Raw genomic sequence first — 24,776 nt, forward strand, 5'->3', positions numbered from 1 at the left:
GGGGGGGGAAGCCAGAGTAAGCCGCCTAGAGTGGTCTATCGACTAGATAGGCGGGATATAAATAAATAAATAAATAAATAAATAAATAAATAAATAAATAAATAAATAAATAAAGTCAAATTTGGTTTACAAAGGGTTTATTAAGTGCTCTTTAAAGCCACACATATTGTGCAGATGATTTAAAAAAATAAAAAAACTTTAACTTTTTAAACATCATAGAAAAACATTTAAAAATCAGCAAACATGAGGCAGGAAGAAAAAACAGAAAACATTCATCTTGCGAAGCATGGCCATAGGAACATTCGTCTTGCGAGTCATCAACCCCATTGCCAAAACCATTTGTCTTGTGAGTTTTTTGTCCTGCGAGGCATTTGTCTTGTGGGGCACCACTGTATTAGTCATCTCTCCCACATCTCTCCCTCTTAAGATTGTAGTTTCACTTTTCCTCTTGTATATGCAGATGGCAACCACTGGATGTATCCAGAGATAAAGAAGTACAGTGGTGCCTCACATTGCGACATTAATTCATTCCGCAAAAATCCCTGCAGAACGAAAACGTCGCTATGTGATATTAAAAAGCCCATAGAAACGCATTGAAACCCCTTCAATGTGTTCCTATGGGCTGGAAACTCACAGTTCAGTGAAGATCCTCCATAGCGCGGCCGTTTTCACTGCCTCTTAAGTGAGGAATCCGTCCCTAAACACAGCGGGTGGCCATTTTTCCCCCGGTGGCTATTTTGAAAAGGCTGATCAGCTGTGCGAAAATGGTCGCTTTGCGATGCTCGGTTCCCCAAGCAGGGAACCGAGCATCGCAAAGCGAAATTCCCCCATAGGGAACATCGCAAAGCAATCGCTTTTGCGATCGCAAAACATGTGTTGCAAAGCGGTTTCGTCGCTAAACGGAGTGATCGCTGTGTGAGGCACCACTGTACACTAGTGCATTTGGCTTGCTAAAGTTGTTACCACAACATGGCTTTTGAAATTTCTCTTATGACAATATAGCTACTCTTGCACTAAGTTCATCATGTGCTCCATTTCTTCTGCTATCTGAACTCCTGTTGTACATTCGTTTGTGGTAATCACAAAGGTGTGGCTTGGTGCAAAAAAAGAAAGAAAGATTAAAATGTGGACTTAAAAAAATCTTCTTTTAACCTTAGGGAACAGATGGCAGGGGTGAGTGAATGAGTTAATGTCTTGTGAGAAGAACAATAACTGCTGAGAAACATTCATTGTAGGCTGGAGTAGAGTCAGCTGGGTTGAGGTAGTTCAACAAGATGTAGTTCAATCAATGAGCAACTTCAAGAATAGGAATATTGTACAACTTCTAATGGGTAAAATTTAGCTAATATTAAGACTTGTTGGATTAGGCATGCACTGAAAATAAAGAACCACATTCAGTTCTTTCCTCCTTTTTTCCCTTCTTCCTTGTGCCCCTTTCGCAGCCTAACATTTCCTGGTTGTATGGTTTGTTGTCTAATTGAAAAAGTGACTTAGTGGGCATTCTTTGCAGTTCTAAATGTCTGCGCTGGACTTGCTGAACTAGAATTGTGATTTGTGATTAATGACAATGCTAATGGCCATGGTGACACATGCCTTAGTTACACATGGCTGGCTTAGTGTAATGTGCTCTACATGGGGCTGCCTCTGGAAATTATCTAGAAGCTTCAATGGGTCCAAAATTCAGCATCCAGATTGCTAACTGGGGCCACTAACAGATAACCCTCCTGTTATAGCAGCTCCACTGACTGTCGATCCATTTCCAGGTACAATTCAAAGTGCTGATTCTAACCTATAAAGCTCTAAAGGGCTTGGGTCCAAGCTATCTCAAGGATTGAATTTTCCTTTATGAGCATTTTCCTTCAAGTGTTATGATAATTGGTCCCACCATCTTCACAAATGAATTTCGTGGGGACACAGGAAAGGGCCTTCTCTGTTGCTGCTCCCAGACTTTGGAACTACCTTCCACAGTAGGCCAGACTGGCCCCATATTTGCTGTTCTTCTACAAGCAGGTGAAGACCTTTTTCTTCAGGCAAACTTTTCCTTAATAACTGGCTGCCTGAGTGAGGTTTTCTTTTTAATGGATTGCTGTATTCCGCTGCCTTGTAGGTGTTTGGGTGTTGCATTTCTTTACGGTTTTTATTGTGGCATTAGCTTGATCTTCTTTAGTATTTGTGTACTTACTGTTTTTAGCTTTAAATCTTACCTTTAATAATGCATGCCACCCTGAATCCTTCATAAGGAGAAAGATGGGGTGAAAGTATTTCAAACAAAAACACATATGCTTAATATATGTTAAAATCATAGGGTTTAAGAGAGCTTAACATTTCTGTGTTGCAGCTTTTTTAAAAAAAGATTCATAATGATAGATGGACTTTGCTCATTTCGTGCATCTGAGAATCAGTATCATATAATTCTAGGCTCCAGAAGCAAGACATTGGAGTACAGTTTATACTTGGATTCAAAAGATTTGATGCTATAAGCAACAGGCTCATTAATTACTTTTGTCTTGAAATTGTATTAGCAGACTTGTGGAATAATATTGTAATGCTTTTTCAACAGTATTCATTCATTGCTGTAATTTTCACATCTAAGAATTATTTATTTCCAAATTATAAAATATTTATTTATGGGATAGAATGGATTCCATTATACATTCTCATGATTACGGAGCAGTGTAAAATGCCCCATTCCACATACCATTTCTTTGTCTTTTCTTTTCTGTAATGTTGGTATCTGCTGACTTATTTTCAATCTCATAGGGATGAGGGCTACTGATAGGATTTTTATTTGCCTACAAGGCATCACTTCCTCCTGGCCTGACTGGCCCTCACAAGAAAGTGATGTGACAAGACATCAAAAGAGGTTCCATGTTCTAGTGTAAAGTTGAACTTGGTTTGGATAGCTTATGGCTTGTGCCCCAAGTGCTGTATAAATCATTCTCATGGCATTTTCTCCACCAGCTATCTACCTTGCAAGGCTTAATGAATTATCTGGAAGTTGAGTCATGACAACTGGTCTTCTTTCTTGTTAGGCTGAAATGTTTCAATACTCATTCAAGCAGCTTCTTCAGTCTCAACTTCCAGATAACCATACCTGGATGACCAAGAATCTTCATGGATAACTTGATGAATTATACAAGTATGTGCAAATTAGTAGTACCATATAAAAAGTAGTTTCAATATTACTAGTATAGACCCGTACTGGCTATGAATGATTTTTGCCGCATCGAATGGTTTGAAACAAACAGCTGACAAGAAACATAATAATTGGGTTAGAGCTACAACAAGCCTTGCTGCATTGGTGATTCATTTCATAGGCTAACATTGTTGGTACTAACTATGGCTATAATAAAAATAATTCCTTTAGGCACCCAAAAACTCTTCTGCATAAGTATTAGAAGTTCCAGTCTCAGCAGTAGTAACCAGAAATGGTAGTGCTATAATAAGATAAATTTATTAAAACTGAGTATATAGTGGTGGAAAAGAATATAGGCAGATCAAGAGAAAAAAAGTTATTTTGTCTATATCCAGTAGCAACTAGGAAACTATAGCCAAAAACTATTCAAATCAATATGTAAAATTCGGACTACATAGCCCGCTTTTCGGTACTTATTGCTTCCTTAGAGGCAAAATGCTCTCATTAGTGTAGAAACTACAAATGCTATAATTCCTCACTCAGTGGGATAGCAGTTTTCCAGAGTTACCAGCTCTTCCAAGCTTCCTGTGCCTGCCTGCGTCTTACCTACAAATAGTGCACATTTTACTTTGTTCCTGTGTCCCACTTATTGTTTTACCTCATGATGCATCGACTTACAACCATAATCCATTCCAGAAGATGGACGTAACTCGAAATGGTTGTAAGTTGAAGCACCATTTCCCATTGAAATACATTGGAACGCGATTAATCTGTTCCAGAAGAAAAGAAAAATACCCACCCAAAATAAAATAAATTAAAAAATACTGCAAGCCCCATAGGAACGCACTGGGGCTACAAAAAACAAACAAAAAAACCAACCAAAAATAAACAATGTAGCAAGCCCTGAAGGTGCTGGGGCTTTAAAAAAAACCCAAAACTAAACAACGTAGCAAGCCCCATCAGAAGACGCTGGGGCTGCACAAAAACAAAACAAAACAAAACAAAAAACAGAGCAAGCCCCATCGGAAGGTGCTGGGACTGTAAAAAAACAAAAACAAAACATAAACAACAGAGCAAGCCCTGAAGGCGCTGGGCCTTAAAAAACCAACAAAAATAAACAACAGAGCAAGCCCCATTGGAAGGCGCTGCAGCTGCAAAAAACAAAAAATTAATATCAGAGCAAGCCCCGAAGGTGCTGGGGCTTAAAAAACAAAACAAAACAAATAATGGAGCAAGCCCCATCACAAGGCAATGCGGCTACAAAAAAAAATCACACAAAAAAACAGCAACACAGCACTGAAACATAACGCCCCCCCAGCTCAAACCCACCCTGAAAAAGCCACCCAGAATAGTTTTTAAAAAGCAGAAAGCAACACCTTACCTTACCAGGCAGTCCCAAGCCTCCTCCGACGCACTCACTGTAACCATTGGGGTGAAAGAGCTACAAAGAAGCAGCCTCTTCGCCTACCAAAGGTTAGCAAATTTGAATTCCCCGCCTTTTTCCCCCTGCTTTTTCCAGTCACAACTTGAAGCTCTGGTCGCAACTTGAAGCAAAATTTTGAGGCCGGATCTGGTCGTAACTCAAAATGGTAAGAATGGCTGATGGTCGGATTCCAAAAGATCTCCTGTATGGAGAATGAGTTCAGGGAAAATGCTCCAGAGGGAGACCATAGCTCTGATACAGGGATATCTGCAAGCGGGATCTGAAGGTCTATCTGCTCTGGGTGATCACCCACTCACACATGTGCTTACCTCCTCTTCCTCCTCTGCCAGCTGCCCCCTCGGATGAGGAGGTGGGGCAGGGAAGCGTGTGGCACTGCCTTTCAGTGGCCGATCACCTGAAGAGGCAGAGGACAGAATCACACTGATGCTGGTGAGTGGGCAATCACCCAGGGGAGGCAGGAGAGGGAACCGCACAGAGCCCACGGAATACCTGTGCAGGTGCCAAACCACCAAACCTGATTCATGCCCATCTCTAGTTTCCATTGCTCCAACTTCCATAATCAGTGCTGGAAGACAGTTTGGGCCAATTCCAATAAATTGTGTGCAGTTTGTGGATACTGCAGATGTGAAAATAAAGGAGAGGTGTTTAAATAATTCCTTTCCACTAAGAACCTTGCATCGTTCTGAAAACTTAAAAACTCTGAAATGTGAACTGGAGCTCCTAAACAATTAAAGTAAAAAGTAAAACTTGGTTGCTCATCTGTTCCCAGAACATGTATTTTGCAGAAACATCAGTGCTACGCCAAAGACCAAAATTATATATATGGCTATACACTCTTTGACTTCTTGACACTTCTTGTGGCAGATGATATGTATAGTAATATTTATAAAAGAAACTGTAAAACTATCTTTCACTGCCTCAGCTACAAATAATATTGGAAGGGATATTTCTAAGGATGAAAGTATACATAAAGCCACTAATCTCCTTCCAACTGAGGAAATGTGACAGAAAAAGCCTACTTTGAAGTATTTAGAGAACCTATCTGGATGGAATAGGAGTGTGTAAAGTCAGTCTTAGAATTCCCCCCCCCCCAGTGCTTTTGGGAGCTTTGTGGAATGGGTAAGGGGTATTCTCTGAAAGGAACCTTGCATATTCACTTCAAGTTGTGTTGGGTTGTTCTTCAGTTTTTCACGGCCCCTTTTATACTGTATTTGATTTTTGACGTCTGATCATATCCCATGCTCAAAGGAGAATTAGCCGGATAACTAGCACTACCTAGGAATAACATTGTAGAAAACACAGATTAGTGTGAGCACTATATAACTTGTCAAAACTCTGGGGACTGAATCAGGAAACTGAGGATCTGGAACTGGAGCTTAGACTGCTGAGCTACCATGATCTGAGCATACACAAATCTTTAAATTGCGTCCAGACACAAGAACAACAACTGGAAACATGCAAAAAAGTACTGTGGCAACTTAAAGACTTAGATTCATTTCAGTGTGTGCTTTTGCAATCACAGAGCCTGAAGACATTGATTGTAAAATAGTCAATAGTGAAACCATCTATCTGATTTTCAAACTAGTAAAATAGCCTTCTGCTCCTCATTGATTGAAAAATACGTTCATTTAATTTGTTTCAATGTGATGCAGACTGGTTTGGTATTCTGCCCCCACCCCCACCCCATCTGCTGTCACATTTGCAGACCAAGAAAATGGAGGTGGGGAATTTCAGATCTCTTTTGAGAATACCTAAAAACTTAACTTTTTGTTTTTTAAGGAATTTCACCTGCAAGTGTCTCTCTATAGGTTTAGAAGGAAAGGCAAGGTATTTTTATCCTGTTAATTATTTATTATATTCTATTATTTATTTCTCTTCTATTTTATTATATTTAGCCTTGAGCACTAATTGAATAATCGAACTTTAGCAACATTTTAATTCCCATCTTGTTTTTTTTATAGTGCTTTGATGTTGCATTGACATTTTTGATTATGAATTTCATTGATTTGGATTTTTGTATGAATAAAGTGGGACTAAGATCAGGTAAAGCACATGGCCTCTGGAAGTAGAATTTTTAACCTCTGTTAGGTAGTTGGAAACTAGTAGTTTAGAAAAGAGGAACATTTTAGTAATTGACACATTAGAATGATGGTTGTTTTAGAAGAGAAATCAGTGGAGATGGCAGTGCAGTGGCTAAGGTGGTTTGGTGATTCAGCTGAAGACTTAGGGCATGACTTTTAAGGGAAGCAGGAAGGGGCCTGATTTATTGAAATATTGATGCTGCTTGAGAACCTAGGTATCTGACACCAGGCTTTATGTTGCAAATGATATTTTGCTTTCCACTATTTACTAGTCACTATTTTGACCCATGTCAGGCTTGTGGTGCAATGGTCAAACTGCAGTACTTATGACCTGAGTTCAAATCCTATGATTCAGATAGCCAGCTCAAAGTTGACTCTCCCTTCCATCCTTCCGAGGTCAGTAAAATGAGTACCCAGCTTGTTGGGTGGGAATGTGTTGTTTGCATAATTGTGTTGTAAACCATCCTGAGAATGGTCCAAATATGAAGGGGCAGTACAACACGACTGTGGTATCCACAAGGGATTGGTTCCAAACCCCCATGCAGATACAAAAAACTAGATATACAAACCCTATATATAGCATAATCTCTAGTGGCCAGTCCTTGGAAATGCGTATGTCTGTTGGAGTTTTCAATTTAGTATTTCCAGACAGTGGACAACTGAAACCGTTATCTCATGGATATCATAGTCCTACTATGCATTATGTCAAAACAACAAAATTATCCATCTTAATAAAATAATTTTTCCATTGTGGGTTTTGGAAGTTTATTGAAGATCTAATTCTAATCTGAATTAGTTCTTCAGATTCTTTTGTTAATGTAAGAAGACTTCAAAGAAGGAGAAGCAGTGAGCGTTCACATGAGAGAAGAGCTTTCCCTGTCATTAGACTGGACCCAGTGGATGGCTCAGGTCTTGTTAGGCTGGATGCAGTGGCTGGGGGTAGCAAAATGCCACATTTTCTGTTGCTCCTGCCATCGGAGATGTGAAGAGAATGGAGCTGTGCCACTGCATCAGCCTACAAAGATGGTTGGTGTGAGCAAGAGATGGGAATTGTGCCGTCCTCCCCGAAAGAACAAGTCGAAGTAAATGAGGGATGCGTCGTCGGAGAATTGATAAACCTGGATGATATAGAGGGAGGGAACAAAAGCCATAGAAGTGTTATTGGCAGAAGGCAGGCAGGAGGGAGAGAAGGAGGAGCTAAAGTCTTGGAGGTGGGATGAGATAAAAGAGGAGGAAAGGAGGGGGTACAGGCAGTTGGATCTGAAGGATGAAGGAGTGCAGAGAGTGGAAACAGGAGAGGAGAGAGATCGAATTGCTAAGCTGGTGAAAGATTTCCCCAACCTTATGAGTGGAGTAGGATTGTTGCCAGATCCACCAGACGCAGTAAAGGAAGATAAGTGTAGAGCAGGAGGGAAATGGAGTTTGGGGACAGTTCAATCTTTCAAGGTTTTGGAGATGAAAGGGACCCTATGTAGTTTCCACCCATATCTCCCGTGGTTGGAGAGGCAACAGGTCAAACACCCATGTTGCGGGACAACCTGCGCAGTGTTGAGCGCGCCCATACAGAACCCAGTGGTCAACTTTACCCCTGGAGTGAAGAAAGTTTGAAAGATACTTAAGAAGAAAGAAATGTAAAAGGAAAGCATTATCATGTGTTATCTGATGTTGAGTTGTTGGATCCCTTCGGTTTGGGGATAGTTGATGTTAATCGCAATAAAGAACCGTTTTTTGTACCTTCTGCGTCATCTCAATCCATTCTTCCCGCCGAAACCCCTGGCCCGCCCCCGCTTACAAAAGAACCCAATCACAGTTGGTCATTGTGAGAGGACAGAAGAATGGCATCTGTGACTGCTGCCGCCACCACTCATCTTTCTTCAAAGTACCTTCTTCTCATTCCCCTTTTATTATTCTCCTGACATCCTGGTCTCTTTGCCCTGCTGACAAAGACAGAGAGAGGGGAAAGGGGAAAACATCTTGCCTTGACAAAACAGATCAGAGGTGATGGTAGCAGTAACAAGTAGCAGTGGCCAAGACCACCAGTGTTACTCGTTTGGGCTGCCAAAGGTAGAGCTGCTAGCTCCGATGGCTAAACACCACCTACCAGAAGGAAGTTGTATATAGAACAAGCAATTTCTTTGATTCCAGGCTGCAGGATGTGCTCACTGGAGTAGAGGCAGTATAGGAAGGGTGACTGGGAAGATCAGCTCTGGCATTTCCCAACAGATTTTTTTTTAAGTGACTCCTCTCATAGAGGTCTGAATCTACAAAGGATGTATCACATTCTGTCACTAAAGAATAGTTTGTTCAGTATGGAACTTGATTTTGTCTGGAGGTACACGACCACCTGAGTCTCTTCATTCTCTTCTGGTGGTAGGACTTGGCAACGTTCGCTAGTGACCTTCATGTCTGCTGCCTGTTATTGTCAGTGCCCCCACCAACTTGTTTTTTCTCCAAAGTAATGCACTGTGTCTTGCTACCTCTCTCTTTCTTTGTCCTGATTAGAGAAGTGCAGTTCCCTTTCTTCCTGTTCTCCTCTCTGGTCCTGCCTACACTGAAGGAATGGGGGCACTTTTCTTCTTCTTCTGTTTCTCCTTCTTCCTTTGGTAAGGGGCAGGAATATGCCTCCTTTCCTGCCCTACGTGGATCCCAGGTAATTTTGTGTAGGGGGTAGCCTTTTGCTGTCTGCCTCAAGGACTGGGAAAGCTTGAAGTGTCCCTGGTTGAAAGGCGACATTAAATGAGAATATGATCTGATACAGAAATAGCATTGGATAAGACACATGGAATGGCTTTCTAAAAGGAAACAGTTTTATTTTGGAAATCTCTCATATAATATAGAAGTTTTTTGTGTGTTTCTTTATTTTAAGATATTATTTTGAATCCACACATTGAACAGGTGAAATAGAGGGAGAGACAGGGAAACCATTCAACTTCATAAATTACCACAATCTGCTAGATTGACAACAGGCCCCAAGTTTATGATTGCACAATAACTATTCATGACTCATATTAAATGAAATTTTATTTTCTGTTACTTTGACTCACATGTGTAAGAAGAAATTTTACATGCACAACGGAGTGGTAAATCTGTCCCCCCCCCCCAGGTGTGCTTATTAAAAACACTGCAGTGAAGGTCTTTGTCAAAATTGGGCTAAAACTCAGTATTTTAGAGCATGACATTTCTATAATTTAAGCTAGTGCAGAGTGTAGCCGCTCTTACATAATTTTATTTGTTTGTTTATTTATTTAGTTAGCAATAAAGCATGTTTCATTAATTACTATTTAATACATGCAAATGTGAGCAAACATGTTAAGTTGTGAAATAGCACCCAGAATACTGCTGACTTACAAAACAGCATAAGGAAAATTGCACAAATGATGTGAGGTGTTTTCTGAGCCATTCATTGTGTTTCTGGTCATGGCATCATTGTGCAACTGATTGTGTGACTTGACACTTCATGGGCAGCACAGAAACTGCAAAACCGCTTGAGCAATTGCCATTATGGATATGGTTTTGCAGTAGGATTTTGGTTGTTGTTTATACTCCAAGGCAATAGTAGGCTACATTTAGTGATGGTAGCCTTCACAACAGGGCAAGTTTAGCACCACTCATATCTGTACCATCAGCACCAGTGAACATTGTTTAAAATTCTACTGTAAGCACAGAGAATGAATCATATTGTAGTAGGGACTTGAAGAAAAACTATAATTACCTTGGATAATTACAGGTGAAAATAAGTGAAAGGGAACATCTTTTACAAGGGAACTGCTTTTAATAATGGAGATTTTGAGGGACACCAGTGATTTAATTCAGATGTGAAGTATGACATCTATTGTGCTGTTGAATGCCTGCAGGTTGCATGTATTGAAAAAGAGCATGAAGTTCTGAAGGCTGCTGATAAGCAACTCTTAAAAGTTCTTGAGTCAGGTGACATATTCCAGAAAAATATATATGATTCTGATACAGTGTTAAGGCCACGTTTTTTTATTCATATATATATATATATATATATATATATATTGTGTGTGTGTGTGTGTGTGTGTGTGTGTGAGAGAGAGAGAGAGAGAGAGAGAGAGCATGTGTGTGTGCGCGTGCGTGTATCTGTGTGTGTGTATATATGAATAGCTGCAATGGCTATACAACATTTTCCCTGCTTCTCTTGAACTAAAATTAAATACTACATCACTGCATATTTGGTACTGCAGAGATTGTTTTTCAGCCCTCAATTTGCTTAGTAACACTGGACCTCACCTAATTCATCTGGTAACTGCCACTTCTTTTCTCCTCCTCTTTTCTTTCCTTTCTCTACAGCAGTTGGAAAGAAATGTTTTCCTCCCTCCAGTACATTCTAAAGAGATCCTGTGAAGACAGGATAACCACACTGTGCTCTTTCTCTAGGTGCAAGTTAATTAGGAAAACCCATATAGACATCTTATTAGTATCCAACACATCAAGAAGAAAAATAACATTCACTGAGATGACTGAGAGAGATTTTTTTAATTACTTGTGGCCATGAAACATCTACTTGTTCCTTCTGGTCTGCTGCCTTGGCTTCAGAAGAGAGCCATAACTCTACACTTTACAGCCAGAACACAAAACAAAGAAACTTTTTATGAGATTAGAGGTTTATTTATTTATTTATTTATTTATTTATTTATTTATTTATTTATTTATTTATTTATTTATTTATTTATTTATTTATTTATTTAATATCCCGCCTATCTGGTCTGTTAAGACCACTCTAGGTAGCTAGAGTTGGTGTGCATTGCCAATTCGGCAGTTTGTGCCAGTTTGTGCTGGTTTGTGTCTCAGCCAAACAGGTGTTCAGGGGTCCCCAGCCCCACTTCCTCTGGCAGGCACCCCATCTGAGGTAGTGCCCTGGCTTCCTTGTCCCACCTCCTCTACGCCCTGCCTCTGAATGGGCGCCTGCCAGAGGAGGCAGGTCTTGGTTCAGCCAAGAAACAAACTGGCACAAGCTGCTGAACTGGTGGTTCATATCCATCTCTATCTGAACTGATAGTTTAAACATTCCTAGAGGAGCCTAATTGGCTAATACTCATGAATCATCACATCATCATCATTGCAGACATAACCTGTCTAGCTGTTTTAGGATATTAACTCTTTCCTAGCATTGCATTAGCTTGTTACATGACAACCAAGCAATTTGTAGTTTGTGATGCTACATAATGGCAAGATTGAATCTTCAGTTATGATGAGAACATTGCTTACTACTATTAAGCGGCCAGACTATCTTTTTTTATAGTTTTCAAATCACCTTTAAACTATTAATTACATATTCTGAATAAACGAGTTAGTATTTGTAATTGTGAATGCAGGTAACAGTGGAGGACTGAGCTACCATTGAAAGTAAAACAAGTTTTTATAACAGATGTAGGCATTTTAGGAGGAGTCCCATGATCCAGTGTGCTAATGTTTTTTTCCCCTCTGCATCCTTTGTTTTTCCTACATGCCTTTTCTGTGTGGAGGCATCATTGGCACCATCTCTGATGCTAGTCAAATCCTTGGCAGCTTGAAAATGATTTCCCAGTGTTCCTTCCTGCCTTCTGTTGACTGATTTTATGTGAGTTTATGTAAATATTTTCTGAAGCTTTTGTTTCTTGCTCTGCTATTTTATAGGTTTGCTGTTTTTCTTTCTCCCCCGCCTATATATTTTAAGATGAGCAAAAAGGTCTTGTTATTTATTTTTTAAAAAAAGAAAATCATTTCAATCAATAGTAGCTTTTGTCCTTTCTAGAAGGTCTTTAATGGCACATTTTCTGCTTTTCTAATGCTACAGCAACTGGAAGCAGGATCGGCATAAGGCAGCTATGCTATAATCAGCAGAGAGGTCTTTATAGACAACTTTGTTCTTTTTTCTTAACGGGATTAAGAAGCTCAGCCCTTTAAATTTCTTGCATATAACAGTGACATTTCCAGGGTGTGCTTAGACCAAAGAGTTCAAAGTGAAGGAATAAAAAAACCAGAAAAGCCAATATGACTTTGTTTTTTACCTTGCTGGAGGAGCTGTTTGCGCAAATCATCTATAAGCTTATTGACCTGCATCTTTGACTCCTTGTTTTCTCTGGATTTGGCTGGAGTGTAGACACTGATAGAGCACTGATAGAGGTGATTGAACAGCCCCCAGCTTTGCTTGCCACAAGGCCTCATAGCACCTCCAGGACTGACATTATCTTTCTTTGACAATACTTCATGTTTCCTCAAGCATCTACTTCCTTAGTTTTATTATTTATTTTTAATTCTTCCCGAAGCCTTTATGTAGGGTTTTTAAAGGAACTGAAGGGCATGTTAATTCTTTTTGCTAAGCAGAGATAGTGTATAATATATGATGACACATGTTCTAAATGGAAGAAGAAATGAGGCAAAAGCTGTTGTATGTAATAGAAACAGTACATTTTAAAGATTGTTAGAGAACATTGCTGAAACCCTAATAATTTTGTATATTTCAAGAGTTTATTTTGTAAAATATTTTAGGGAATATATTTAGTCTATTAAGTGAGGGTTTATTTGGTCCAAAGAAATTACCCATATACAAATAAAGGCACTGTATGGACATTCATGAAATATAATTTATTTTGTAGTTGTCTCTGCACTTTGCAATCACAAAGAATAAAATAATGTTCATCTGTAGAACTGGGAGCTGCTTCATATCATGAGGGATAGACGACGCATCTGAAGAATTTGAGTGTGTTTTATATGGACAATATCACCAGATTATTGTGAGGTGATGCCATCTGATTTAATGTAGTTCTTGATTTCCTTCAGAATTGGCTTTCGACTATCCCTTAGCGAAAACCAAGTAGCTGTAACTAAACTGAAAATACAAAACACTGGGAGTCTCATTGAGAAATGACCTGACATCGTATTTGAGGTTGGATAGAAATACTTTATCCATGTTGTTAAATGAGGGAAGAGTTGACTTCTGTTCAATCAAACAGCTAAAGTATGCTTGTGAAAACAATCTTAAACTACTAGCTTTGCAATATGCCTCCTTCTCAATTGTGGTACAATGTCTAAATTGTGTAGGATGATAAATGTGGCAGTGCTTTTCCTTTTAATATAGCTCTTTCTGGCTCTATGGCTTAATGGGGTTTGTGATTCTGTACAAACTTAGGAAAAGCCACTGAGGACTGGGAAATCAAATGTTTTGAATGTATTTTTCTGTTTTAGAAGACATGGCAGCAAGACACAGCTCTTGGTACACTCTTATGGGTCTTGGCGGATGTTCTCTATTAGGTGTATAATAAGAGACTTGGTGGATCTCTGACAACAATTATATTCCTCTTTTACTGCTCATGGTCTCATCCTAGCTGCAATAATAATTCAGGCCCATCATAATGGCTTCTATTGCCTCCAGTGTCCCATCTGGTAGGAGCAGGGCCTATTTGGTCTGTTGCTGGCTGACAGTGGTGACCCCCCACACTGAGGCCAGGAGCAGGTGCTTGGGTGGGGGCCCTCTATCATGTTGCTCTGCCCCCAATGTACAAAGTGTTTGATGAGGTAGATGTAGTCCCAGTCCCCTCTGGCTTGGGTGGCTCCTTTGCACTGAATGCTTCCTTGACATTCTCCTGAGCATCACCTCATGCCCCCTCCTCCTCAGGGTCGAATGACTCTTCTGCTGAGGCTATGCATCCTCATTCTCCCATCCCCCAACCACCACCTGGCTTCCTTCAAGGCCTTTATTATGGTCTCAAACTTGAAGATAGTTTCCTCTCTTTCACCCTGTTCCAGTGTTTCTCCTTAGCCACAGTTGCTTCCCCCTCCCAGGTTAGATGTTCCCATCCCAGTGCAGCTTGAATTCAGTTATAGCTGGATCTGAGTGTCTTTCTTGGGTGTCTGGACTGGGGCTGATGGCTAATACAATGGCATGTAGATATGAATGTATGGGATGAGTATTAAGGAGGATATATTGAAACTGCTGCTTCACAGATTTCACATGCTTTGCCCTGACTCTTGTTTGATTCTCTTTTTTTAAAACACTATCTTCATTAGTCAACTCACTATTTCTTTTTCTGTTTCTCTCTTTAGCCTGCCTCATTTGCATTAACTTTATGTCCAGGAATTCATCTCAACTTACATTGGTCAGATGCTTTTGTCTGACCATTCCTAACAGAAGTCCCTACGTTAAGAAAATTTTGATGCCCTTTTTTGTCTCTTGCAAAACCAGCAGTGCTGGGTCTTTACCATCACAAAAGAAAATAGTAAACTTGTACTATACACAATCTATTTGGTTTCATGTAGTAGTCATGGTTGTACCAGGCAATTTATTACTCATTTCAAAGAAGAATTATCTGTTCTTTCCTGAGTCTTTATTTTCAGTAACTTAGATCATTGCCGCCTAGAGTGGTCGCAATGACCAGGTAGGCGGGGTATAAATGGAATGAATGAATGAATGAATGAATGAATGAATGAATGAATGAATGAATGAATGAATGAATGAATGAATAAATAAATAAATAAATAAATAAATAAATAAATAAATAAATAAATAAATAAATAAATAAATAAATCAGGGCTCTCCAAACTATGTCTTGTGGGTCACATCTAGATAGCCTTGCCTTTTTATCTGGCCCAGGCATAGGAAGAGGAGGGAAGGGGGGGACCAGGTGATTCCCCCACCCCCACTGTCTTTGAAAAAAAAAAGCAGGAGTGTAGGATCGCTTGGGTCCCCCTTCCCTCCTCTTCCTATGTCTGAGCAGGGATAGGAAGAGGAGTGAAACCTGATCTAAGAGATCCCCCATCGCTGCTGTCTTTGCAAAGACAGTGGAGGTGGGGGATTGCTTGGGTCCCCCTTTTCTCTTTCAGCCCCAAAGATGTGTAAAATATGTGATGTGGAGACCCCTGACTTAAATAATGAGACTCTAGAGCAGTGGTCCCCAACCTTGGGCCTCCAGATGTTCTTGGACTACAGAAGTCTTCATCACCACCTCTGCTAGCCAGGATTTCTGGCAGTTGAAGTCCAAGAACATCTGGAGGCCCAAAGTTGGGGACCACTGGTCTAGAGTATTCTTTGATGGCTAGAGTATTCTTTGATGGCCAAAGGACAGGAACAGCATAGTGATAATGTGGCTTTACTAGACAAAATAATACCAGTCCACCCACCCACCCACACACACACACACACACTTTATTTATTTATTTATTTATTTATTTATTTATTTATTTATTTATTTATTTATTTAGACCCTGCCCATCTAGACTGAAGTCTACTCTGAGTGGCTAACAATAATATGTAAAAACAAAAAACAATATAGTAAAATAAAAACAACAGTAATAATATAGTTCAAGATGGCAAAAATTAATCAAGTGATGACAGGAGGGAAAGCCTGCCTAAAGAGCCCGGTCTTAAGATTGCTCTTAAAAATACGCAGCGAGGGAGCCAGACAGATCTCTGGGGGCAGACTGTTCCAGAGGTGAGAGGCCACTGCCGAGAACGTCCTGTTAGGCCCCTCAACTGTCCTTCTTGGCTAGAACAAGGGTTTTGGGGAGATCTAAGTGGGAGGAGTTCTGCTAGATATCGAGGTCCTGAAATGTTTAGGGCTTTATATGTCATCATTAACACTTTGAAATCAATGTGGAAACAAACAGGCAGCGTACTGATGACACAAAGCCCCACACCCCCTGATGACCTGACCCAGCAGCCTCATATAGATATTAAACAGCATTGGGGAGATAATTGAGCCTTGCGGAACCCCACAATTGAGACTCCACAGGGCCAAACTGTACTCTCCAAGGATGGTCCTCCAAGAAGGATCGGAGCCATGCAAGTACCAGACCACTGATTACCAACTCGGAGAGCCTCCCCAGGAGGATTCTGTGATGAACGGTATCGAAGACGGCTGAGATATTGAGGAGGACCAACAGAGATGTTTTGCCCCTGTCAACCTCCTTCAACAGGTCATCAAACAGGGTGACCAATGCCATTTTCATGCCATGTTGCATCCTGAAGCCTGACTGGAATGGATCCAGAGTTTCATTCAGCTGGTCAGCCACCACCCTCTCTACCACTTGGCATAGGAAGGAAACATTCGTGACAGGCCTGTAATTGCCAATGTCATCCGCCGCCAGACTTGGTTTCTTCTTGATGGGCCTAATGAGTGCCTCCTTGAGGGCAAGACGAATCTTGCCCATTTGGAGAATCCATTTATTGCAGTGGCCCATTCAGTTGTTACAGGCCTGGCTGCTTTGATTAGCCAGGCTGGGGAAGAGTCAAAGGACGTGGTGGCGGCATGACAGCAGTCAAGCACTTTGTCCACCATATCTGACGTCACAGACTGAAAGTGATTGCATCTTGTCGGGCAAGGCAGAGCACTCGACATCTCTGCTCAATCTATTGTTTTCAAATAGGGGATAAGATCCTCATGGATGGTCTCCACTTTAGATTTTTAAAATGCTGCAAATTGGTCAGGTGAGATGCTAATGGGAGTCCAATCTCTGTGACCAATTTAGGATAGATCGCGGACTACATGGAAAAGTTCAGCCTCCTGATTAGAAGCTTTGCTTATCCGGACAGCGAAGTGAACCTTGACAGGCGTGCCAGTCAGATCAGCTGGAATCCATCTCATGGAGTCCTGGAATCCTATAGGATCCAGTAGCTTTTGACAGTGGACCATTAACATAGGCCTTTGCTCCCTGTGGGAAGGGAGAGCCACTGAGAGGTTGAATTTTATTTGGCAGTGATCCGACCATGACAAGGGAACTGGCACAAGGTCAGTCACCATCAAGATCCCAATACCATCCCTGGCCCTAATCGACATGTGGAGGGCCCACAGACCTGGCTCCTCCACTGCAGAGTGCCTAAGAACCTTTAGAGTGTTTCTATAAACAATGACTACTACTCCCCCGCCTCTCCAGTCTACCCTGGTGTTGGACTGCAAAACCAGGAGGACAGGCAGGAGTCAAGGGAACACCCCTTTCCCTGCCCATACAAGTTTTGGTTATGCATGCTTTGTTTTTGTTTAATGTTCCTTAGGACAGGAATATCAGACTTGGTAGTGTAAACATGCAAGCAATTTTTTGGGGCCATCCTATTCATTAATTGCTATTCATTTACTAAGACTTCTACTCCACTTTAATACTTCCAAAACAATATTGAATCTGTGCAGAAGAAGCACTGAGAAATGTTAAATATCATGCAATTTCATACAGCCCATGATCAATTCCAAAGAAGCTGTACAGGTGATAGAACCAACAGAAGCTGAGCTTTTGAAGTTTTTGGAGGAGTAGTTTCCACTGTCAAAAAGGTAGTCTGCTGTTCAGGTTTAAAAATTGTTGATTTCTTTTGACTCCAGCAGAGGATTTCAGAAATAATTCTTTCCTAACTGTACATGATTCCCTGGTGATCTTCCATCTGAATAATTATTAGTCTCAAACTGATTAGCATATATATATATATTGGGCATATCCTGGAAACTATAAAATAATTGAAGATTAATGCTAAAAGTCATCCCCTCCTCAACCGCACACTTCCTGATGTCTGATTTGTGATTTTTGAAACATCTGCATTGGGTGCTGTCTGACCCCTGGAATGTGGCTGATCCTCTGTTTCTTCTTTGGCAGCTGGAGTGCTATGTGCTTGAAGTATATAAAGCAGCCTACTGCTTGTCTCAAGCTCTTTTAAAATGTCACTTTGTAAGTAATAAGCACCTATTATTAATTGATAGGCGGCAGTCAGGAGAAAAGAGCATGAAAACATGGGGTATAAATGGTGCTAAATGACTGCAGTGGAAAACCTGTGATTTCCTGCCCGTCCCTTTTGTTCTGTTACTGTCAAGACAACTTTGGCTTTCACTAAGGAAAGAAATGACATAAAAGGGTAGAATAAAAAAGATTAAATTAGAAAATAACATAATTCCTCATTTACTGAAATGCAGCTCGGTAGTACAATAATTGACGCCCCCTAGACACATTATTTGTTGATTGAGGTATATTTCAGACAAAATATTTACTCTAGAACAGTCACATTTTGCATTCAAACTTTTTATAGGACATCTAACTGTCATTCAGTTGTGCTTTACTCTTATTTTTTTAAAGCAATGGGAAAATGTAATGTATTTTGCAAGAAATAGAAGAGTACTGTAATTTGCCTAGACTGTCAAAAAAGTGTAATTGAAGGAAGCTATTATTAGTTTGGCTAGTTGTGGGCCACCAATCCATTTCTGAACTTATTTTCATTGAATATGGCAACTCAGGGAGGTGATGTTGAGATGGAGTGACCAGCAGAGGAACCTTAGTACAGCATTCTCCCCCCCCCCTTTTTTTTTTAGAATGCTAACACAAAGGGGGATAAAATGGCAAGACTGGTAATATTTCCACCCTACTTCAACATCTAAAACATCTTCCTTTATTTTTGTCCTCTAGGCAAATTATTCTACCAGAAATAATTCTAATTCATTGTTTAGTTGTCCAGTTGTGTCCGACTCTTCGTGACCCCATGGACCAGAGCACGCCAGGCCCTCCTATCTTCCACTGCCTCCAAGAGTTGGGTCAAATTCATGTGGGTCGCTTCGATGGCACTGTCCAGCCATCTCATCCTCTGTTGTCCCCTTCTCCTCTTGCCTTCACACTTTCCCAACATCAGCGTCTTTTCCAGGGAGTCTTCTCTTCTCATGAGATGGCCAAAGTATTGGAGCCTCAGTTTCAGGATCTGTCCTTCCAGTGAGCACTCAGGCTTGATTTCCTTCACAATGGATAGATTTGTTCTCCTTGCAGTCCATGGGACTCTCAAGAGCCTCCTCCAGCACCACAGTTTAAAAGCATCAATTCTTCGGTGTTCAGCTTTCCTTCTGGTCCAGCTCTCACTTCCATACATCACTTCCGGAAAAACCATAGCTTTAACTATGCGGACTTTAGTTGGCAAGGTGATGTCTGAGCTTTTTAAGATGCTGTCTATGTTTGTCATCGCTTTCCAGGGGTCTTTTAATTTTGTGGCTGCTGTCACCATCTGCAGTTATCAGGGAGTCCAAGAAAGTAAAATCTGTCACTGCCTCCATATCTTCCCCTTCTGTTTGCAAGGAGGTGATGGGGCCAGTGGCCATGAACTTAGTTTTTTTGATGTTGAGCTTCAGACTCTCCTCTTTCACCCTCATTAAGGGGTTCTTTAATTCCTCCTCACTTTCTGCCATCAGAAAATTCTAATAGGGTGTAAAGAACTCTTAAATAGGGAACCACTGCTGGCTCAGTGGTTTGTGTCAGTTTGGCAGTCAGCTGAACTGGCTCCAAGCTCTACTCCATCTGGCAAGTGCCCACTCAGAGGCAGCACCACAACCTCTCTGCACCGCCTCCTCTGGGCACTGACCCCAAGGGTGCACCAGCTGGAGGGGCAGGGCTCTGAATCACAGAACACCCATTGGACCAACTGCTGAATGAGCATGAACCATTGCACTGGCAACCTCTTCAGGTGTTTCAAGGTAGAGAATACTCAGAAGTTATTTACTATTCCCTTTTGTTGGTGCCCTGAGACTGCACAGCTTGCCCAAGGCCAGATAGTCTGGATGTACTCATAGGAGGCATATGGTCTCCTGGTCTCTGGCCCCATAGCCAGAAAAGCACAGCAAGGTTGTTCTTTTCAGCAACTTGTTCTTGAAACATGTGCCATAATGATAGAGTTGTCTTTATGGGTTTCTTCTCATAGGTTGTTCTCATTTTTGCATATATGTTGTGACTCTCTGCAGACTGACACTGCTGTCCTAAATTAAGCAGCTCTAGAAGTTAAGATCAGGCACTATAGTTTTTTGCAAGCAGAAATCCATTCCCTTCAATCAAATGCTTTTATGCCTTCTGATCTCAGAGAACTGCTAGAAGAGAGTTCTTCTGGCAGAATTGCTCTGTTGGCTAAGAATGGCCAGCATCAGTGCCAGAAAATGGGCAGAGTAGGGTGGGTTGAGGAAGGAGTTGAGTCCAAACTCCTCTTGCTTAAGATCTCATCCACAGTACTTGCACAGTTAGGAAAGAGTGAAGATAGTCCTTAGTATCTCCAGCATCTCTAGGTTGTAGCGCTACCTCTTCTGCTTGCATAAAGTGAGAGACAAAGTCTGAGGGGGTCTTAAGGATACTGGCCAAATTTTCCTTCTCCCAGTATCAATATGCTTGAGGCTATAAGATTTAGCAGCTACATTGGTGCAGTTCTGCTAGTGATCCTGGATAATGCCATAGGTTTCTAAAATCCAGTTAAGTCCAGTGGGTTTTGAACAATATAGTGGTATGCCTGATTTCAGCCCAGATTTTTGCTTGTTATCAATGAATTTATTAGCATATTGCTCTCTATGACCACACTTTCTTTTTAGCTTACATTGACTTTTCTCTCCAGAACCACTTTTTAAAACCATACACTTACTTATCAGGTACATGTTGTAGGAACAGGGATGGGACATTATCAGAAAGGGTTAGAAGAAAAGATATTTGTATCATACAAAACTGAATGGAAAATGGTGCTGTGTGGTAGAGACATCCAGGTAGATTGGATTGAAGGAATGTTTTTGAAAGAAAATATATTAATTACAAATTGCTTTTTTTGAGTGAGTTGAATCAATGTGGAATCACAGCACTGCTGAAGTCATCCTCAGCATACCCAGTGCTGTCAATATAGAGAGGGATGACTACACTGGCATCTCTTGTTGCTCAGGTTATGGAAAAAGCAGATGATCTCAAGAAGAACAGTTCCTGGTAGCATTTTTCTCCTGGAAAAACCAAGATTCTTGCTTGCATTCAGAGCCTACAACAAGTCATCTTCAGATTCATATCTGCTTAGGACAGGATTAATCACTCTCTCCATTCATAGTGACCACAGTGGGTAACGTAACAACTGCACAGGGCTAAAGTTAAATCACATTTCTTTTAGTTGCAGTACAAGTATAAGTAACTTGAAAACAAGCTCCTCCTGTGACTTACTGGTTTGTATTATTTGAAATTGGGTCTGGGGCTGCCATTTGATCTATAACTAAATCTTAAATCCCCATTGGCTATATTTGTTTACTGACTTATACAGTACAGAAGTCATGTTATGAGCTTACATGTAACCCATGGTGTTTCCCATAACATATGGAAGGAGGGGTTTTTTTGTTATTTGTTTTTCTTTCTTTCTTTCTTTCTTTCTTTCTTTCTTTCTTTCTTTCTTTCTTTCTTTCTTTCTTTCTTTCTTTCTTTCTTTCTTTCTTTCTTTCTTTCTTTCTTTCATATGGGCAAAGTGCTGGGATCCTTGTTCCAATGCAGCATGTGTGCCTGAACACCAGATGCCAGAGACTCCTGTGTGATGGCTTTCTTGAGGCGTCTGCTGTGCTGGTTTGTTGGTTTGTTTGTTTAAGTCTAGCTATGATGAACCTTCTCTCTGATCAAGTAGAGGTCATCTTACGCTCTTGAAGCACACTGTGGTTTCCTGCCATGTGTAGATATAATAGTGGAATTGGCAACAACACTAGCAACAGCAACGGCAGATGAGCTCTCTCACAGCACTTCGAAATTTGAAGTAGTATTTATTTATGATCCATTATCACTTTGAAGCACAGCTTCCGTTGTGTATTTCTGTTTGGTGATACTGTTTGGTGATGGTTTCATGTTTTAAAAAAGAGTAAACTTGAACTCCATTCAAACTTTCCACATTTCCCCTTCTGTCTTCTAGGCAGATTTCTGTTTGTAACTAGAGGTCCTTTACTGAAAGCTATCTTGTCTGATGATAAAACCATGAGTGTATGAAGCTCACACATTTTTCATCTCTTTTATGACCTTATCTTTCACGAGCGGCTTCTGTGAAGGTATCCTAACTATAGAAAGCACCTGGAAAACATATATGATATCTATGCTGTGATAAGCAGTTGTGAACAAGAAACTAGACCTGTCAGTTCTGAACTGTTCATTGTTAAAAAAAAATACTTTGTAGATTTAGCCGATTGCAAAATACATTATGGGGGGATGGGGATAACAGCTGCTGTGTTGCTCAGTCAAGAAAGCTCAGTAGATACTACTGCCTGAGATTTTTTTTTCTAAGTGGCTGGCATTGATGGAAAATGCAGAGATGTAGTACTGCAGTGTGGAGAATGCCTGATTGTCACTGGGACTGCAATACTGAACACACTTAATTTCAGTGGTGGGTTCCAAATTTGTGTCCTTTGGATAGCCAAGTAATACTCTGATCCAAAAAAAGGTGACATTTCAATTACATGACAGGAAACAACGGCTTCCAATATGACAGTAACCTTTATGATGTAAAAAGGGCAAGGCTTGGTCTTGTTTCAGTCACAATCTCACCAACAAGCAAGTATAATTTATCTAGCACTTCATTTCTAAAAGATATTAGGGTTCAAAACTGGTTCCAGCTCTCTCCCCTGCCTAAGCTAGATGCATTTCCTAGCAGTAGAATGTTGTCCCATTTAGTCCTCCCTTTTAGTTATATTGTTGCAGTTATATTATATGGTTATATTATTAGATTTGGTTATATTATTAGACTGAGAATGCTGACCTTTGTTCCTAGAAAGGTATTATATAGATTATTGGCTCATATAAACCAAGTTCAAGAATTTTATTTTACAGATTTGAATGTGTGATATGTCCAGTCAGCTTGGCAACAGGGAAGCAAGGTGATTGGTTGGGTGGTGGAGGGCTGAAATGGTATGAGGAGAAAAGTTTAATGGGCAAAAGACGGTGTGTTTGGGTTTTGACTGAAGAAAAATTGAAGCTCAGATCTGTTTCCCAAGTTGCTGTTACTCTGTAATAAAAACAATTTCATTTTTCATTCTAGAACTACTGGATCTAGTGTAGTTTATGGTCGGGGCCATACCTTTTATTGGAAAGTTATTTTAAAAAGTGACAAACCTACAGTAGGTTGAGGCCGGTCACAGATTGTTACGAAGTATTATGGGATTTATTGCCATTTCGGAAACTCTGTAGATGCAAACATGTGATTGGAAGGGTTGAAAAAACAATTAAAATGTTTACTATTACTGTCAAATAAATATTTTCTCTGTGTGTGAGAGAAATAAGAGCAGGGAGTGGGGAGGGGAAGGCACAGCTTCTCTCTAAGTTGCACAGATTTTGGTAAGATCTGAGTGATTGAACTGATGTTTGTTTTACATTTCCCTGGCTAACTCATAGGTGATGAAGAAGGAAGCCAAGAGGCAGCAGATTCTGATGGGGATGCACGGTTGGAGAAGTCTGGACCACTCACACTTGAGACAGAAGACTGGGATGGACCAGGTAAGAAAATGTAAAAGTTGAAAAAAAAAAACAGGCAACATTACAGGACTCATTCTTCTTCCTTCCCTCCATCCACAACTAAATCCACAGTCAGTGTAGCATCTCAAAGCTAGAAAACCGAGATCCAAACTATATGTTGCAGATGGTCCGTCAGTAGAAGCCAAAGTCATTAATATTCCAGAGCAGGAATTCAGGCAGTCCTTTATAACTGTGCTCCCATACTTGCAAATATGTTTACTTTGTGATGACCAATCTTGATATAAAGGAGTGTAATCTATGAGCTGTGGGAGTTGTGGAGACCTTCTGCACTGACTCCAGTCTTACATCTGCTTTCCGTGGGGTAAGACCCACTATACTCAGTGGCACTTCAGAGTTTGCATGGATAGGATTGTTTCGACAATACTTTATTTTGTCGTTGCACAGATTATTTGTGGGGAATTTTAGGTAAGTAAAAAAGGAATGAAGAACCTAGTCTTCTGTGAAATGTACAAAACATTATCATGGAGTGTCTATGTTGCATGCTGTCGGGTTGCTTCTAACTTAGGCCAGCAGTATGACTTCTGAAAAGTTCTATCATTAACAGCCTGGTTAAGTTCTTTTAGGCTGAGTCACATGGCATTCTTTATTGAATCACTCCTCATCTTAGCTCTTCCCTTTTTTTCAGCTACTTTCAACTTTTCGTAACACTATTGTTTTTGTACAAAATCTTGTCATCTAGTGATATATTCGAAGTATGATAGTTTAGTCATTTTAGTGGGAGTTCAGGCCTGATTTGATTTAGAATCCACTTATTGTCTTCTGGTAGTGTGTGGTATCTGTAAAATTCTCCTCTAACACTACATTTTTCTTCTGTCAGCTTTTTTCACTGTCTAGCTTTCACATCCATATATAGTAACTTGAGAATACAACA

At 40.4% G+C, this 24,776-nt stretch overlaps 1 protein-coding gene across 3 annotated transcripts in view; it reads left to right on the forward strand.

Annotated features, from left to right (window-relative positions):
• The window catches only part of ZFPM2 (zinc finger protein, FOG family member 2), a 422,787-nt gene that overhangs the window by 82,477 nt on the left and 315,534 nt on the right, over positions 1-24,776 (forward strand). For all 3 annotated transcript variants that reach the window (XM_072999255.2, XM_072999253.2, XM_072999254.2), the window contains one exon: positions 23,765-23,866. In XM_072999255.2, coding sequence (XP_072855356.2) covers positions 23,765-23,866 — 102 coding nt within the window. The remainder of the gene's footprint in view (positions 1-23,764; positions 23,867-24,776) is intronic.

The sequence above is a fragment of the Pogona vitticeps genome, chromosome 4 (assembly GCF_051106095.1).
Source record: "Pogona vitticeps strain Pit_001003342236 chromosome 4, PviZW2.1, whole genome shotgun sequence".
Lineage (NCBI taxonomy): Eukaryota > Metazoa > Chordata > Lepidosauria > Squamata > Agamidae > Pogona > Pogona vitticeps.